Genomic DNA, 17,506 nt, shown 5'->3' on the forward strand with positions numbered 1-17,506 from the left:
TTGCTACACACTTAAGCCATTTTCACCAACATCTCTGCTTGTAATAAAGCTGACTGTTTGATCTCTGCCTCCTGGCTTCTTGGTTCTGAATTCAAGCAGTGGACAAAGTGTGATTGTTTGTTGTCCCTGCCCTCCCACACTAACAGAGGGAGGGAGAATCAGCACCTCCTTAAAAGTCTGACTTAATCACCTAAGAAATGTTCTGTTCAGATGAGCAGCCTGCTTCAAAATTTAGATTGTTTACATTTAAAATCACTTCCTCAATCTATACTTTTTAAAACGCAAAAGACGTATGCAATCTAAAGAGAAACCAGAGTATTCTATACCTTTAAACTACACCTCCAGATCTTACATCCCTAACACCACTCTGGGTATATATCATGAGCCAGGCTCCCAATCTCCACATTTGCGACTATAATTGGTCAGTTGAAAGGTATGACTCCCTGGAGTTAGTAACCTACCTGTAGCCCATCATCCACATCTTTCACGTAACCTTTTTCATATAGCTCCTGGGGAACATTTAAGATACGTTTTGAAAAATCATTTTCATGCCAGTCCACACGAAGACCTGCAATAGACAACAGCAACTTAGGGCAGCTACAAGAGCTTCTGCTCTTGTCAATTTTCTGCCCTGCTATCATATTTATCCAAATCTGAGAGTGGATGAGAGAAAGAAAGATGCCATATAAACCCTGATCAGTTCTTGGGGTTAGCAGGATTTAGCCATAGCATGACCTGGCAACTTGGGTTCTTACGCTGGCAGAAGCCAGGCGAGCGAACAGGGAGCAATTTATAAAAATGCAAAGACATACAAGACCAAAACAAACAAACAAAAAAGAGCATGGCATACTTCTCACAGCAACTCAGCAGGCAAAATACCTTCAAACTGTGTGTTCAGGCCTGCTCCAGGGCCAAGAGGTCTAGGAAATAATTCAATCTTTATGAGCCCTTGGAAATAGAAACGGCGGTTTTATCGGCCTCAGCAGAGTCATGATTCCATGCTCTCTGAATGTCCCTGTACTCAGCCACAAGAGGAACGCTATAGCCTCTCCATTCAAACAAGAACAAATTCAACCTTTTATTTTAAACTATTTGACCCAGCAGATCTGGAGAGGATATTGCGATCTCCCTGGAGAGCCAGAGTTAACAAGGGCTCAAATCTGTTCAGCCTCAAGACAATGGTCATTCCCATTTAAAAGAGGTTTTAGTGTATGTCTGCTCCCAGTGCTTGAGTACTGGGAAAAAAAAAAAAAAGTTCGTATTGTTATCAGCTATAATAACTCACATGGAACTCTTTAAGGGAGTGGTTGAGAATAAATCATTTTTTGAAAATTCTTGCCCCTCTGGCATGCCTAGAAGAAAAGTTAATTGCTGGCCTCATTTTCTGCATCAAGGGCAACAGAGGTTGAATGGTTTTAAACAGTCAAAGCAAATCGTCAACAGATTGTGGGTTGATATCAAGAAAACACTGGCAAGTAAACATTTGAGTAAGTGGGTTTTAGGTTTTTCCTAGTGATCCAGGCTACTCCCAGGCAGATCCGAAGACCTAATTCCACCAGTGAAGCCTATCGCTGAGGAAGATTCTAGCCTACCCAGAACACATCTAAACCCACAAAACCATGTATGTGTTTTCCCAGAGTTTCTCCAAGTTAACTCACAAGATCATTCCAGATCACAATTTAGCATCTGTGTCCCTCGAACTAAATTTATATTCCTAAGATAAAAGAATCACAGGTGTATTAATTAAGCCAAGAGAGACAAGGTACCATTACTCAACCAGCATTCCATTTCTTGTCAAGTATCCCAATACTTTTTCAAAAAAGTTAAGTCCCAAATACCCTATTGAGCTATTATGAACTTCAAGATACAAACAAGAATTCGGTTCTTACCACTGCCACTCCAGGGAAGAGTTGGGATACCTGCAGTTTGAGCCACTATGGAAGATGCAATCTTATCCCCTAAAGCCCACATGGCCTGGCTTGGAGGACCTAAAAACAAAACAGGAAAAGAATCCTGACTGTAACACCTTGGACTTATTTCTGGCACACCTAGTTGTCTTGTATTATAGCTATTTATGTATTTATTTGTCTTGTCCTCCCCCCAACCCTCACATATCAAGGAGATCATAAATTGATTATGGCTTTTTTTTGTTAGGGGAGCTTGGCTGTTAGGCAACTATGCCACCCTGGTCCCCGCCGAATAAACTCCTTCCTCCTGTATTCAGTGTCCAAGAGATCTGTTTCCCAAGGCCGCTCCTGCTACATTTTTGGTGCATTGGCCGGGAAGCAAGTCTCCGGTAGCAGACGGTGGGAAAAATTCTCTTAGGTGGTTTGCCTAGCCCTGTGGAGCATCCCTGCAGGGGGACTCCTGCTTGCTGGGGTGACGCATCCTGAGAGCGCTCCTGGGCAGGTATTTGCCTGGTAGAAAAGCCTCACCAGAGCAGAGCAGGGAGGCCCTGCAGTGCGGATCCACCCAGTGGCTGAATACCGAGGAGGAACGAGCATTTGGGGAAATCTGGACCGCTGAATTTGGTTAATGACTCCAGAGAGTAAGATCAGATTTGTTCACAAAGAGATGGGCATAATACCAAGCTGGGGTGGCACCACTCGGCTAGTTGAAATAATCGGAAGTAGACAAGCTCTCAAAGTGTTGAGTGGGGCCCTTAAACTGGATTCAAAAAACGCTCTAAACATAGGAATGGTTGAAGAGGTCTTGCAGTCTTCAGATGAAGCTAAATCTCTAGAAGAGGCACAAGAATGGCTAAGGCAATTTATCCAAGGGCCACCAGAAGTAATTAGAGCTTTGAAGAAATCTGTTTCTTCAGGCAGAGAGCTATATTTGGAGGAAGCATTACAGAATGAAAGAGATCTTTTAGGAACAGTTTGGGGTGGACCTGCAACTTTAGAGGCTATTGCTAAGAAAGGAAAATTTAATAAATAACTTGTTTTTCGTGTGGATGTATTCCAAGTAAAGCTCCAGTAACTAATATGTAATAAATAATAAATATGAATATCAGAATTACTTTGAAGGCTACTATTAATATGCAGACATCTTTTGAATATTGAACTCATTCACCTTATTTCTTACCAGTTACTCACTTGGATATTTACTGTGTGATCTGGAACATTTAGTTAAAATATACACTTTTGGCTTAAAACTTATTGCTGTCAATTTCAATAATAATTCTTAGCCTATAACCAAAGAGCAGTGTTTAAAAGGAAAAGCTTCTATACAAAACCTATTCCTGGTGTTACTTTTCATAAAATTTTTGTTGTCTTACCTGGAAATAATTTACCAAAATAATTGAATGAGTGTTGCTGTTAAAGAACAAAAGTGGAAAGGATCAGGGAACAAGAAAATAAGAAAGGACATGATCAATTATTTTCTTCTGCTCCAAACAGCTGGAATAAAATTCAAAAGACGTACCTCACTACCCACTACAAATTTGGAACTTTATTTGATCTTTTCAGTAATTAGTTTTCTATTTTAAATTATCTACTAGGCCAGGTATGGAGGCTCACTCCTGTAGTCCCAGCACGTTGGGAGGCCAAAGTGGGCGGATCACGAGGTCAGGAGTTCAAGACCAGCCTGACCAACAGGGTGAAACCCCGTCTCTGCTAAAAATACAAAAATTAGCCAGGTGTGGTGGCATGCACCTGTAATCATAGCTACCCAGGAGGCTGAGGCAGGAGAATCAACTTGAATCCAGGAGGTGGAGGTTGCAGTGAGCTGATACCATGCCACTGTACTCTAGCCTGGGTGACAGAACGAGATTCCGTCTCAAAAAAAAAAAATATATATATACACACACACACACACACACACATATAATATCTAATATATGTAAATATACACACACACACACACACACATATATATCTACTAAACAGTGGTAGCCATGTCATGGAGAGTCAACTGATTCTACAAATTGGACATTCATTTGTGTGCCCTGGAATTTCCAACTAGTAATAAACAACTACTGTTGATGTAATTTTAAAATTGAAACCACTTGGATTCATGAAGTATCCTGCAACATAAATTTGCATTTTACATCAGATTTCTATATTTTCCTGAAAAGCAACCTTTCTTCTTGTATAACTATCTTTCAAAAGTAAATGTAATAAAAATGTACAACATAAAAAATAAATAAATAAATAAATTGATTATGGGCACTATTATGTTCTGACTTATCTTTGTATCATCTATAAAACCTAATGCAGTAAGCTTTTGATGCAGAGAGCTCAATAAATATATGTTGAATTAAATTCTTGACAAATCTAGCTATAATTTTGTCATTCTTCATGATCCAACTATACCAGATGAATAAAGTCTTCTTTTTTTTTTTTCTCTTAAGTCAATATCCTGAAATAAGGACTACAAAGCTTTAGGATTCAAGTCTGAAATATTATACCTTCCTTGGTCTTAGGGGAACTCAGAAAGGAGAATCATCTTTAACAAGGTTTATAAAACATACTCCTTATTGTGACACAGAGAAATACTTCAAGCTATATAACCTGTTTTTCTCTCTGCCATAATGACAGCAGAAAGTCAGAAGAAGTCTCTCTCACCAGTAGGAGTATAACCTATATGCTTAAATGCAAAGGTGCTGATTCATATTTAAGGGCACACTGCCAGGGCATCCTGAGTATTCAATTATCTTCTCTATCTAAAAACATGTTCTTTTCCTGCATGCTTTCTTAAGGTTAGTTGCAAAGTTTTAAAAGGTCAGTGTTTTGGAAACCAAAGCCTTCTCCATACCTCCTGAGAAAGGACTCAGGGACAGAAAACAAAATCAAGAAGAAGTGAGACAAGCAAGGTATAAGAAATGAAAAAACGCAAGAAATGAAGAGGGCTACTCTGTTAGTAATTGAGAAAAAAAAAAGAGAGAGAGTCCAGCACATGTTAAACAGAAGAAAATCAGACTACAGAGTCAAGTGTGGGCAAAACTGACAAAAAGAAACAGAAAGACAGGAACAGTATGTCAGACAAGCTTACCCATGAAGGCAATGCCATTTTTCAAGAGAAGTTCTGGTAGCTTGGGATTCTCAGAAGCATGACCCCAGCCAGCCCACACTGCCTGCAAGGGAATACAATATAATTCATTCTTAAAATTCATACAAAACCCTCACAAACTGCATGACTCCCTATTCAGGCTGACCCTATTTCATGAGGTACAATAGTTTCACAGCAGCCTAATGCTTAATTCAGCTTCTATGCTTGATTGTTGGCAAACTTTTTATAGAGTAACAGTAAGTAGTCCATTGTGGCAAGATATCTGAGAGGGTCAAAACCAAGCTGAAATTGATATTAAGATGCAGTTATTTTTGTTGCTCTTTAGGAAACTCAATTCATAACCTAGGCTATACAGGGCGTTTTCTAGAAATACTGGCTATCTTTCACATATTCAATTACTTTGTCCATTCCATTACATCTTTATTGACTACACTGCCATTTAAGTTTAGAGTTTTTCCTCTTTGGGCTTTAAGGTACCTACCCTAAACTTACTAACACAACGTGACAGGGAAGAAACAGCCTACTTCTTTAATATACAACCATCATTTAGGCTAATATTCCACAAGAAATAGGTAACTTTTACTTACCTGGGATGGCTTGAAGGTGACATACCCAGAATAAACAATCTCTGAAAGACCATTCCAAAACTTCTGTTTGTATTAGGTTTACTTTCTTTTTAGTCATTCCATTATTTCCATCTTTTCCTTATGTGGTTTACTTATCCCATATACAGACATTTAATAATTTTCAAAAAAGATGCTTTGTAAAAATGTTCTTCTCTGGATATCCCCATGTGCCTAACAATAAAATGGCTGAATTTGGTTTTAAAGGACACATTGGCATCTCTTACTTGTACTGGGATCCTTTTAGCAATATCAAGAATTAACTCCACATTTGCATAGTTGTTGTTGTTTGGTCCTCCAGGCACTGGCACATAGTGATCTGCCATCTTAATGTATTCTGAAAATGCAAGCAAATTAATGGAGAACACATGATTTTTCTTTCCAGAAATTTAATTGCACAGTGAAACTATGTAAAGGTCAGGGACTAGCATAAGTAACCATAGGACAAAGAGCATTAATAAGATAATTTCCAGGACCATTTAGTAGGAGGCTCTTAGTTTGTTAAGTTACAGGCACTAATACAAGTTAATCCCGTATTTAGAAGCTCTTATACTAAAACAGCAGGTCTCCAACATTTCACTATGTAATCTTTCTGAGGAATCTTTATGACCTCTGTATTAAGGTTGATGTGTCTGTCAGTTAGTGGCCCAACTCCAATTAGTCTATTCTGAGAAAAAGTTCTAGTCTTGCCATCCTTTGTCTTTAACGGACACTGGATCTAGAGAAAGCCCTTTTCCTGGTACAGAGCTTGACAGAATGGAGAAAGACAGGACAGCCTGAATGGTTTGCAAACTGGCTAAACAAGAAAGGTTAGTTACAGGAGTATCTGGAAAGAGTTTATCTGGAATACTGATGGTAACAGGTATTTGAAAGAAACTTTAGAAAGATAACCACCTTCTCACATATATTTGTTGTACAGTATTCCCTTTCAAATTTGTTACCTAACATCTCTATCTTCCTATTTTGGCAATGACAATTGTAACAGAAGAGCTACCACATGTGGGGAATGTAACTAGCACTTTATATATACATTGTTTCATTTAATTCTCTCATCAACCCTACATATGATATGTGACAGAAAATGATGGCTTGGAACAGTTAAGTAACTTGCCCAAAGTCCATTTCCACCATTTATATATTTATTTTAGCTTTCAAATTTCAACTCAAGCCTCCACCATTATTTATAAACATTTCTTTTATCTTATTCTTTTTTAAAAATTTAAGTTCCAGGATACATGTGCAGGACATCCAGGTTTGTTACATAGGTAAATATGTGCCATGATGGTTTGTTGCAGGGCTTAATACACATCACCTAGGTATTAAGCCCACATGCAACAGCAAAGAACATGAACAGACACTTCTCAAAAGAGGACATTTATGTGGCCCACACACATATTTTTAAAAAGCTCAACATCGCTGATCATCAGAGAAATGCAAATCAAAACCATAATGAGATACCACCTCATGCCAGTCAGAATGGCAATTATCTTGTTCTTATTTCTAAAAGATTTTAAGTCCTTTCTAAAAAAAAATTATACTAAAAAAAAATCCACTATAATTTCTTCAAAATTAAAATAGGTTTATTATTCTCTTTGATTATAGGAGGGAAAGCATGCAAATTATTAAATGATGTTAGATAATACAACAGAATATAGCAATACTATTTTTTAAAAGTCAAAATTGGCTGGGCGCAGTGGCTTACACCTGTAATCCCAGCACTTTGGGAGGCCAAGGTGGGTAGATCACCTGAGGTCAGGAGTTCAAGACCAGTCTGGCCAACATGGCAAAACCCTGTCTCTAATAAAACTACAAAAATTGGCCAGGTGCGGTGGCTCACACCTATAATACCAGCACTTTGCGAGGCTGAGGCAGGCAGATCATGAGGTCAGGAGATCAAGGTCATGCTGGCTAACACTGTGAAACCCCATCTCTACCAAAAACACAAAAAATTAGCCCGGCATGGTGGCACACAACTGTAGTCCCAGCTACTCAGGAGGCTGAAGTGGGAGAATCACTTGAACCCGGGAGGCGGTGGCTGCAGTGAGCCAAGATCACACCACTGCACTGGGCAACACAATGAGACTCTGTCTCAAAAAAATACACAGACACAGACACACACACACACACACACACACACACACACACACAAATTAGCTGGACATGGTGGTGGGCGCCTGTAATCCCAGCCACTTGGGAGGCTAAGGCATGAGAATCACTTGAACCCAGGAGGCGGAGGTGGCAGTGAGCTGAGATTACGCCACAGCACTCCAGCCTGGCGGACAGAATGACAAAAATAAATAAATTTTAAAAAGTCAAAATCACCTATTGTCCTACCTCAAAGACAACCAGTTTATTATACTTTAGTGAAGATTAATATATATATACACACAATGTATGTTTAATATTTTTATGGATACCTAATATTTCAATAGCCTATAATTCATTTGACTACTAACTTACCGATGGAAGTACAGATTATTTATAATTTGAAAAATAATAATGTGTATCCCTGTACAGCTGTTCAATTATATCCACAAAATATGTTACTACCAATAAAACTATTGGATCAAAAGGTATTCACATTTTCAGACTCTCACTAGCAACATGGGTACCAAATACTCTCACCTATGTTAGGTATTATCAATCTTTTCAATTTTGCCAGTTTTGTAAGTCAAAAAAAAAAAAATCTTTAGCATTCTTTTAGTTTAGATTTCTTTTTTGTTTGTTTGTTTTTGAGACAGGGTCTCACTTATCTATCACCTAGGCTGGAACACAGCAGCATGATCATGGCTTACTGCAACCTTGACCTCCTGGGCTCAGGTGATTCTCTCACCTCAGCCTCCTGAGTAGCTGGGACTATAGGCATGTGCCTCTATGCCCAACTAATTTTTGCATTTTTTGTAGAGACAAAGTTTCACCATGCTGTCCAGGCTGACCTCGAACTCCTGGGCTCAAGTGATCCATTTGCGTTGGCCTCCCAAAGTGCTGAGATTACAGGTGTGAGCCACCATGCCTGGCCCTCCATATTTTTTATCACTAAGGTATAACCTCTTAATCTTAAGGTAGAGTATCTTCACAGATAACATGAAGAATCATAAGGTATCAAGGATTTACATAAAAATAATTGTGTACGGGGGAAAGAATATAGATGAAACTAGATTAGCCATGAGTTGATAATTATAGATATTAGATGACAGACAGGTGGGAAGGGGTTCATTATAATCTTCTACTTTTACATAGTTAAACACACAGACACACATCAAAAAACACATTCACTTAAAATGCAAATCCTTAGATGTCCAACACACACACACACACACACACACACACACACACACACTCTCTCTCTCTCTCTCTCTCTCTCTCTCTCTCTCTCTCTCTCTCTCCTCAAAAGACAAAGTCTATGCTTTTGAGGATGGAAAATAAGGCCCCCCTTGGCAAATACTATATCGCATGTAGCCACCTGTAATTTCTAGAAAACCACTTGTGTCATATCTTTATACATTTGCATATGCTGTTCTGTCTGGTACATCTTTCTCTCCCCCCAATTGCTTCACTATTACTAATTCTTAGCTAGACATTATCTCTTTCAGAAAGCTTTCTCTCTCTCTCTTTTTCTCCCCCCTTTAATACAGAGTCTCACTTTGTGGCCGAGGCTGGAATGCAGTGGCGTGATCTCAGCTCACCACAACCTCCTCCTCCTGGGTTAAAGTGATTCTCCTACTTCAGCCTCTTGAATAGCTGGATTTGCAGCACCCATCACCATGCCCAGCTAATTTGTGTATTTTTAGTAGAGACAGGGTTTCATCATATTGGCCAGGCTGGTCTCACACTCCCGACCTCAAGTGATCTGCCCACTTCAGCCTCCCAGAGTGCTGGGATTACAGGCATGAGCCACCCTACCCAGCCTCAGGAAGCTTTCCCTTAACCTTGCCCCCAAGAATTAGATGTCTCACCTCTGTGTTCTCACAGGACCCTGTGCATGTTTCTTTTATAGCACCTACCTCATTGTATTGTTTCCTAGAAAAAGATCACATCTTATTAAACTGTGAGTCTCTGTGTTAAGTGAATAAATGAATGAATAAATTGGAGAACCAGGTAGAAATGAATAAGAAAAAGAAATCATGCAAGATAATTTGTATTTATTATAGATGATTCCTCTTTACAATTATCCAGTGAAATAAACATTAGAATCTTCCTTTTGTAAGTACAAAACCTGTGGCAGAGAGATGTGAAAGTGTGCATCTAAATGATTTCACACAATCACATGATATATTTTGAATATGTCCTGGCCAAATCTCACGTTGAATTGTAATCCCCAATCTCAGAAATATGGCCTGGTAGGAGGTGTTTGGATCATGAGGGCAGCTCCCTGATAAACGGCGTGGGCCATCTCCTTGATGATAAGTGAATTATCACTCTAAGTTCATATGAGATCTGATTGTTTAAAAGTGTGTGGCACCCTCCCCGCTATTCTCTGTCTTGCTCCTGCTCTGGCTATGTGATGTGGCTACTTCCCCTTCACCTTCCCTAGGATAGTAAGTTTCCTGAGGCCTCCCCAGAAGCAGAGCGGAGACCAGCACCATGCTTCCTGTAAAGCATGCAGAATCGTGAGCCAATTAAACCTCTTTTCTTTACAAGTTACCCAGTCTCAGGTATTTCTTTACAGCAATCGAAGAATGGCCTAATATATAACATTTGCTGTCTAATAAATTGGTGACTTCTCTATTTCTAAATAAGATTATATAATAACCTTTCTTTCTTAGAAATAATCATAATGCCATTGTATCAACAAAGAAAGAACATATACAGACTGAAGTAAGTATAAAAGAATAGCTTTCCCCCCCCCCCCAGCTTCCTAGGAGTAAAAGATATAGAAAATGTAAAAAAGGATAGCTCTTCGGCCAGGCGCGGTGGCTCACGCCTGTAATCTCACTTTGGGAGGCTGAGGCAGGTGGATAACCTGAGGTCGGGAGTACAAAACCAACCTGACCAACATGGAGAAACCCTGTCTATACTAAAAATACAAAATTAGACGGGCATGGTGGCACATGCCTATAATCCCAGCTACTTGGGAGGCTGATGCAAGAGAATTGCTTGAACCTGGGAGTCAGAGGTTGCAGTGAGCCGAGATTGCATCACTGCATTCCAGCCTGAGCAACAAGAGCAAAACTCCATCTTAATTTTAAAAAAAAAAAAAAAAAAAAAAAAAGATAGCTCTTCACATCACCTGTGAGTACTCTACCTTAAGAGATCATACCTTAGTAGTGACAACACATGGCTATAAAATAAAAAAATTTAAAAACTTAAAAAAAGAGATTATACCTTAGTGATAAAAAGTATGGAGAAGAAAGACTAGTCACATCTTTCAGCTATACCAATAGTCTTTATCTACAACTATCAGACAGAGAACCATCTCTGTAAAACAAATATGTAGAAGAATTTACAGAGTGAAACACACTTCAGTCCCAAGAGGTGTCTCCCTCAGGAGAAGAAAAAAAAATCTTAGCCCAGAGTTTTTCTATAATTCAATATAACTCATAAGGAAAACACTTCCTTCTAAATCTTTCCACTTACACATTCCAAAGAATGTGGCATAGCAAATACTTAACACTTGAAAGCCCAAATCAACACTTTTGTTAAATTTCTTCCTATTTAGCCCTAGAACACAGGAATTTGTATTGAGGTTAACTATAATGCAATCACATTTATATGCCTATTACTGACACATTTTCAACAGAAATTATTTTAAAAGGATTTTATTTGGAAGTCCTTTGTTTGGGAATCCCCCTAAGTTAACAGTCTCCTACTTAAAGACTGTGCTATTCCAGATTTTAGTTTTCAGAGTGATGTTTTCATAATGCATTTAATAACTCACCTGCATTGGCTTTAAGGTCTTCAGGTGTGACCATAACAACAAATCGAATTGCACGTTCATTTCGAAACATTTCATAAGACCACCTACGGATAGACCGCATGCATTTCACTGCTGCAATGCCATTGTTAGCAATAAGAACCTGGGAGGCAGAAGGAGATGGGAATGGGAGGAAAGGGCAGAAAAAAGCAGTAACAGAGGAAAAGAGATGAAAAAATTTTTGTAGATCTATCTTTCTGTGTAAAAGTCATATTTTCAACCAAGAATTCTTGTTACTGGTCCAGACTGTTAGGAGCTGGCTTCTCCACAGCCAAGCAATATCTTAAAATGTTAGCTAAGCAAATACTTGAGTATGTGCCAGCTAAAATACACTCCTTTCTAACTTCATTTATTTTGAGGGAGAAGTCACAATTACTCAAATCCTGTAAGTTTATGAATTATTCTACCATACTACCATATCAATTACTAGGGAACAGAAGAAAATTAAATTCAGGGGGATGATGTATTATAAAATCAGGAACCAGGGAAGGCCAATCAGTACAGGGCCATGCACTATTCTCTGTTGCCATGAAATGAGATACTGAGCACTGAACATGTTTAAAACCCCTGGTATTAGTCACTTTTCTCCAAAATACTGAACTCCAATGCCTGAGAATTGCAGAGAATGCCTCAGAAAGAATGGTCACTGTTGTAGAAAAATCAAATAATCCTGAGACTTTCTGTAAACAAATCTTTCATCTCCTTACCTGCCCTGCAGTAACGCCTCTGAGGATAACACAGACTAATAGATACATAATCTATCTTTATTGGAAGACTAATAAAAGGATGCTGCTGAAGTAATACTTTTAGGAGTAGAAATATAGGTCCCCATTCTTTAATCTTTTAATCACTGGAAGCTATTTCAACCGAATCATCCTCTCAGCTCTGACATGGTTTAGATAAAAGTAACACAGAATTACATTTCAAAATACCTGGAATCTCTAAGTATATCATGTGGTATATTCCCTTTAAACATCTCAAATACCTGGTGGAAACCAGTAAGTCACACTGTATCAAACTCTTTAAGCCTTCTCTTCTGAAACTCTCTCTACTCCCTTAGCTCTCAATCCAATGCTGTGGCATATTATCTCTCCACCAGCACCCTACAAGCTAATCAATTCCTCACACCCTGTTGGATCAGTGCAGTCCCACCCTCACAAGATCTTTCAAAAATAACTTTTTTTGTTTTGAGACAGGGTCTCTCTCTGTTGCCCAAGTTAGAGTGCAGTGGCACAATCCATAGCTCACTGCAACCTTGAACTCCCAGGCTCAAGAATTCCTTCTGTTTCAGCCTCCCAAGTTGCTAGGACTCAAAAATAACTTTATAAGCACTATTTCAACTCCTTAATTAGCTATGACTAAATTATCCATGGTAAATACATATTACAGAAAAAAAGTAAAATTATATTAACAGGATGCTAAGGAGGTAGAAAGAGTAATTCACATAAAGAGGCAAAGCCTCTGAGAATCTAAATATCAACTGGGAGCAAATCTAGATAACAAATCTAGGTAGGCATTAAATCTTATGTGCTTTTGACAAAATAATTCAGCAAGTTACAACTTACCTTCTCAATCACTTTATTTCCCCCAAAGCGGGTAACAAATTCTGCTGGAGAAGCCACGGTGAAATCTCGTTGAGAATCTATTTTCTTTCGGTCTCGGCCCTGCTTTACTAGGTGCAAGCCAGACATGCTGGACCTTTAAAAATAGAGAAACCATGAAAATCTATAGAAGGATTTCTTCACACCATCTGTATTTTCTGGAGACCTGCTTTTCACTACCATACCCACAACAGTACTTTCACAACTGCACCCTTGTGAAGACTGCATGCTGGCAGGTCACATACTTTTCAAATAAAAAAGGGAAAAGAAAACAATTCTTGCTTGTGGGAATTTAAGAAAAAAAAAAAAGTGTTCCTGAATAATAAAACGCAATAAAGTTTACCAACAGTTGTCATTGCAAAGAGATAGGCAAAGGACAGAATGAAATGAGAAGGTATAAATAATAGACTTAAAGACTATTAAAGTCAAAAACAAAAGTTAGAAGGTTGTTTCTGGATCATGACTCTGGTGTGCAGATGACCTTCACCTCTGTATCTCTGGCTTCCATCTTTCTTATGAGCTATAACTCCACATTTTAAAACTGCCTACTAAATGTTTTACCTGGGTATCCCTTAGGTATTTCAAAATCAACAGCTCCAAAACAAAATTACTTATAAGGCAGCATAATGCCATATTTAATCAATTTTAAGGTGCTACTTTTTTTCTTTTTACTTTAAAAAAAATCTCTGAGGCCAAGTACAGCGGCTCATGCCTGTAATCCCAGCACTTTTTGAAGACCGAGATGGGAGGATGGCTTGAGCCCTGGAATTCGAGACCAACCTGGGCAACATGGCGAAACCCTGACTCTACTAAAAATACAAAAATTAGCTGGCATGGTGTTGTGTGCCTGTAGTCCCAGTTACTTGGGGGGCTGAAGAAGGTGAATTGCTTGGGCATGGGTGGTCAAGGCTACAATGAGCCATAATCATGCCACTGTATTCCAGCGTGGGTGACAGAATGAGATGGTGGGTGTCTCAAAAAAAAAAAAAAAAAAAAAATCTCTGAAATTGGTATGTATTTTACAATTGATGCCTTATTAAATTGGCAGTACTGCTTTTGTTGTTGTTGTTTTAAGACAGAGTCTCACTCTGTTGCCCGGCTGGAGTACACTGGTGGGATCTCGGCTCATTGCAACCTCTGCCTCCCAAGTTCAAGCAATTCTCCTGCCTCAGTCTCCAGAGTAGCTGAGACTACAGGCACGCACCACCACACCTGGCTAATTTTTGTATTTTTAGTAAAGACAGGGTTTTGCCATGTTAATCAGGCTGGTCTTGAACTCCCGACCTCAGGTAATCCATCTACCTCAGCCTCCCAAAATGCTGAGAATTACAGGTGTGAGCCACTGTGCCTGGCCGGCAGTACCGCATTTTTTCATTAGTGGTACATAAAATAATAGTGTTTCTAATAAACAATACCACTTGGATTAGACAATATACAATAGTGGAAACAGCACAGGCCTGGGTTTATATTCCAGATCACTCCACTTAAATGATCTTTTGCAAATAATTCAACCTTTTCAGCTCCAGTGTTCTCTTTATAAAATATGCATAATATTCACTGTCCCAGTTATTTACTTATATCTTTCAGCTCCATGCCTACCCTTTTATGCTCTGCTCTGTGACAATGGGGCCAAGATTCTGCAAACTTCATTTCCAAGACTCCTTGCTAGCTCCTTCCTGTTCTGTTCACCAAACCGGAAGGCAGAAAGTTAAGAAAAGGGCCTTCCTTCCTATTTCCCAGCTGTTATCAGCATTGCTCCAGCAATAACAGAGACTTAATTCCAATCTCTAGCTTCTTTCAACAGTCTGGCGAAAGGCCATAGAGGTACCAGCAGCAGTGGGTTGTGGGTCTTTGGCAGTCAGAATATCAACCTTGCCGTAATCACTCATCCTCTGGACAACACTGCCTGGGCCTATCAATCACCTGTCAGGCCAGGTCTCCTCAAGGATCTGAGTACCAGCTACTCAAAGCTTATGGCCAGAGGTCCAGGCACCACTCCCCAGAGGACCTTCACCAAGCTCCTAGGTTCTGGTAACACTGCCGTTTCCCTTTTGTTCTCCCAGCCTTGAGGGGTGATAGCTACTTCCTCTAGTTATTAACTCTGGGGTACCTTAGCATGCCTTTTTGTTGTTGTTGTTCTTTTATCCTTCCAGCACTCAAGAAAGCAATTCTCGCTAGTGAATGCTCTCTGTTAATAACACCTAGCGCAATTTCTCTTCCTTGTGACCGCACCTTAACTGATAGACCCTCCAAAAGAGTGTTCAGACGATTAAATAAGATAGTGGATATCAGCGTTTGATAGACAGCTATCTTCTTTTTCTAGTCCCATCTTTTCTTCCTTTCGGCTACAATTTAACCTTGATGCTGCAGTAAGTTATCGTTTCAAACTAATAAAGTATGATTAAAATGTTCACATATGCAGGACACCATCTAGCTTTCTGTGCACATACGGTGTTTTACATGTACATATATAAATAAAACCAATCTTTCTTTCTTCTCTGAGTGTCTCTATCAATAAAACTCAATTAGTGGACATCTTCCCTATACCTCACATGACTTAGTGAGGCTCTTAACTTGCAAAACCACAACCTACAGGAGCATAACAAGAAGGGACAAGGCTGGGCATGGTGGCTCACACCTGTAATCCCAGCACTTTGGGAGGCCAAGGCAGGCAGATCACTTGAGGCCAGGAGTTCTAGACCAGCTTGGCCAACATAGTGAAATCCTGTCTCCACTTAAAAAAAAAAAAAAAAAAAAAAAAAAAAAAAAAATTAGCCAGGCATGGTTAAACCTCCAGCTACTTAGGAGGCTGAGGTGGGAGAATTGCTTGAATCCAGGAGGCAGAGGCTGCAGTGAGCAGAAATCAAGCCACTGCACAACAGCCTAGGTGACAGAGCAAGACTCCATCTTAAAAAACAAAAAAAAGAAGGAACAGTTCAGAATCTAGCAGCTACTTTGCCTACTAAAGGACAGCCGTAACAAAGGTTATGTACTCTGCTGTTGGCACTCATATAAAATGCTCTGTACCCTTCTTAGAGATTGACATTTCAAGCTGCTCAATCTAATAAAATTTTCTTCATCCTTTTCTATCAAGGTATTTAGTTATGTGGCATCTTGACTGGAACTTTAAAGTTAAGAAGGACCATATAGAAAAAGAGGCCCACAAGTAGAATGATTTGTCTAAGGTCACAAAAAAAAATCTGTAGCATAGATGGACCAGAAAACCATGTTTCATGGTCATTTCAATGTTCTTCCAATTACACTATGCAACACATCTAATGATAATAAACAAATGAGGTCTGAAAACAGCGCCAGGGTACATGTTTTGTTTTGTTTTTTTTTCAATTGATTAATTTTTCCTTCATATATTCTAACATTTTTATTACACATATTTTTAAATAAATAAAAATTACCTTCCTGTCCTTAACTTTGTCATGAACCTATTTCCTTTGGGGCCCAAGTCCATGGATCATTATCAGTATCAGTGTATAAGACTGAGCAATAACATGAATGAATCTCAAAAACATCATGTTCAGAGAAGGAAACCAAACACAAAAAAGTGTATACCATATGACTCCACTTTTATAACAATGATACCTAATCTATAGTGCAAAACACTGATCAGTGGGCTGGGCTGTGGGAACTGACTGCAAAGGGGTATGGGAATGATGGAAACGTTCTGTATCTTGATCTTGTAGTAATGGTTACAAAGGTAGATGTATGTGTTAAAACCAACAAAATACATAATTTTAAAAGGTGAACTTGGCCTGATACAGTGGTTCACACCTGTAATACCAGCACTTTAGGAGGGCGAGGCAGGAGGATTGCTTGAGCCCAGGAGTTCAAGACCAGCCTGGGCAACACAGAGAGATCTCATCAGTACAAAAAATCAAAAAATTAGCTGGGCTTGGTGGCACATGCTTGTAATCCCAGCTACTTGGGAGGCTGAGCTGGGAGATCACTTGAGCCAGGGAGGACTAGGCTGCAGTGAGCTGTGATCACACCACCGCACTCCAGCCTGGGTGACAGAGTGAGACCCTGCCTCCAAAAAAAAAGGGGGTAAACCTTACTGTACATAAATTATACTTCAACAAACCTGACTTTAAAACTAAACTCATTTAACTGCAGGGCATGATGGCTCATGCCTGTAATCCCAGCACTTTGGGAGGCCAAAGCAGGTGGATCACCTGAGGTCAGGAGTTTGAGACCAGCCTGACCAATATGGTGAAATCCTGTCTTTACTAAAATTACAAAAATTAGCCAGGCATGGTGACACGTGCCTGTAGTCCTAGCTACTCGAGTGCTGAGGCAGAAGAATTGCTTCAACCCAGGAGGCAGAAGTTGCAGTGAGCCGA

The 17,506-nt window shown here is 39.4% G+C and overlaps 2 protein-coding genes across 17 annotated transcripts in view; one reads left to right on the forward strand and one right to left on the reverse strand.

Moving 5' to 3' along the window:
- The window catches only part of ACACA (acetyl-CoA carboxylase alpha), a 328,053-nt gene that overhangs the window by 190,196 nt on the left and 120,351 nt on the right, over positions 1–17,506 (reverse strand). For all 16 annotated transcript variants that reach the window (XR_004269722.1, XM_032280776.1, XM_032280784.1 and 13 more), the window contains 6 exons: positions 13,116–13,248; positions 11,515–11,653; positions 5,864–5,973; positions 4,996–5,077; positions 1,890–1,988; positions 462–568 (listed from right to left, as the gene is read on the reverse strand). Coding sequence is in view for 15 of the 16 variants with exons in the window: in XM_032280776.1 (XP_032136667.1) it covers positions 462–568; positions 1,890–1,988; positions 4,996–5,077; positions 5,864–5,973; positions 11,515–11,653; positions 13,116–13,248 (670 nt within the window). In the remaining variant the exon portion in view is untranslated. The remainder of the gene's footprint in view (positions 1–461; positions 569–1,889; positions 1,989–4,995; positions 5,078–5,863; positions 5,974–11,514; positions 11,654–13,115; positions 13,249–17,506) is intronic.
- LOC116553361 (ethylmalonyl-CoA decarboxylase-like) lies at positions 2,511–3,437 on the forward strand. The gene has a single exon (XM_032280793.1). The coding sequence runs from the start codon at positions 2,536–2,538 to the stop codon at positions 2,938–2,940; it is 405 nt and encodes a 134-aa protein (XP_032136684.1). The 5' UTR covers positions 2,511–2,535; the 3' UTR covers positions 2,941–3,437.

This window comes from Sapajus apella, unplaced genomic scaffold, assembly GCF_009761245.1.
Source record: "Sapajus apella isolate SASKATOON/1434 unplaced genomic scaffold, GSC_monkey_1.0 scaffold12, whole genome shotgun sequence".
Taxonomy (NCBI): Eukaryota; Metazoa; Chordata; class Mammalia; order Primates; family Cebidae; genus Sapajus; species Sapajus apella.

What these genes read in the sequence shown, in the direction of transcription:
- LOC116553361 (XM_032280793.1), top strand. Translation starts at nt 2,536, where the DNA reads ATGACTCCAGAGAGTAAGATCAGATTTGTTCACAAAGAGATGGGCATA.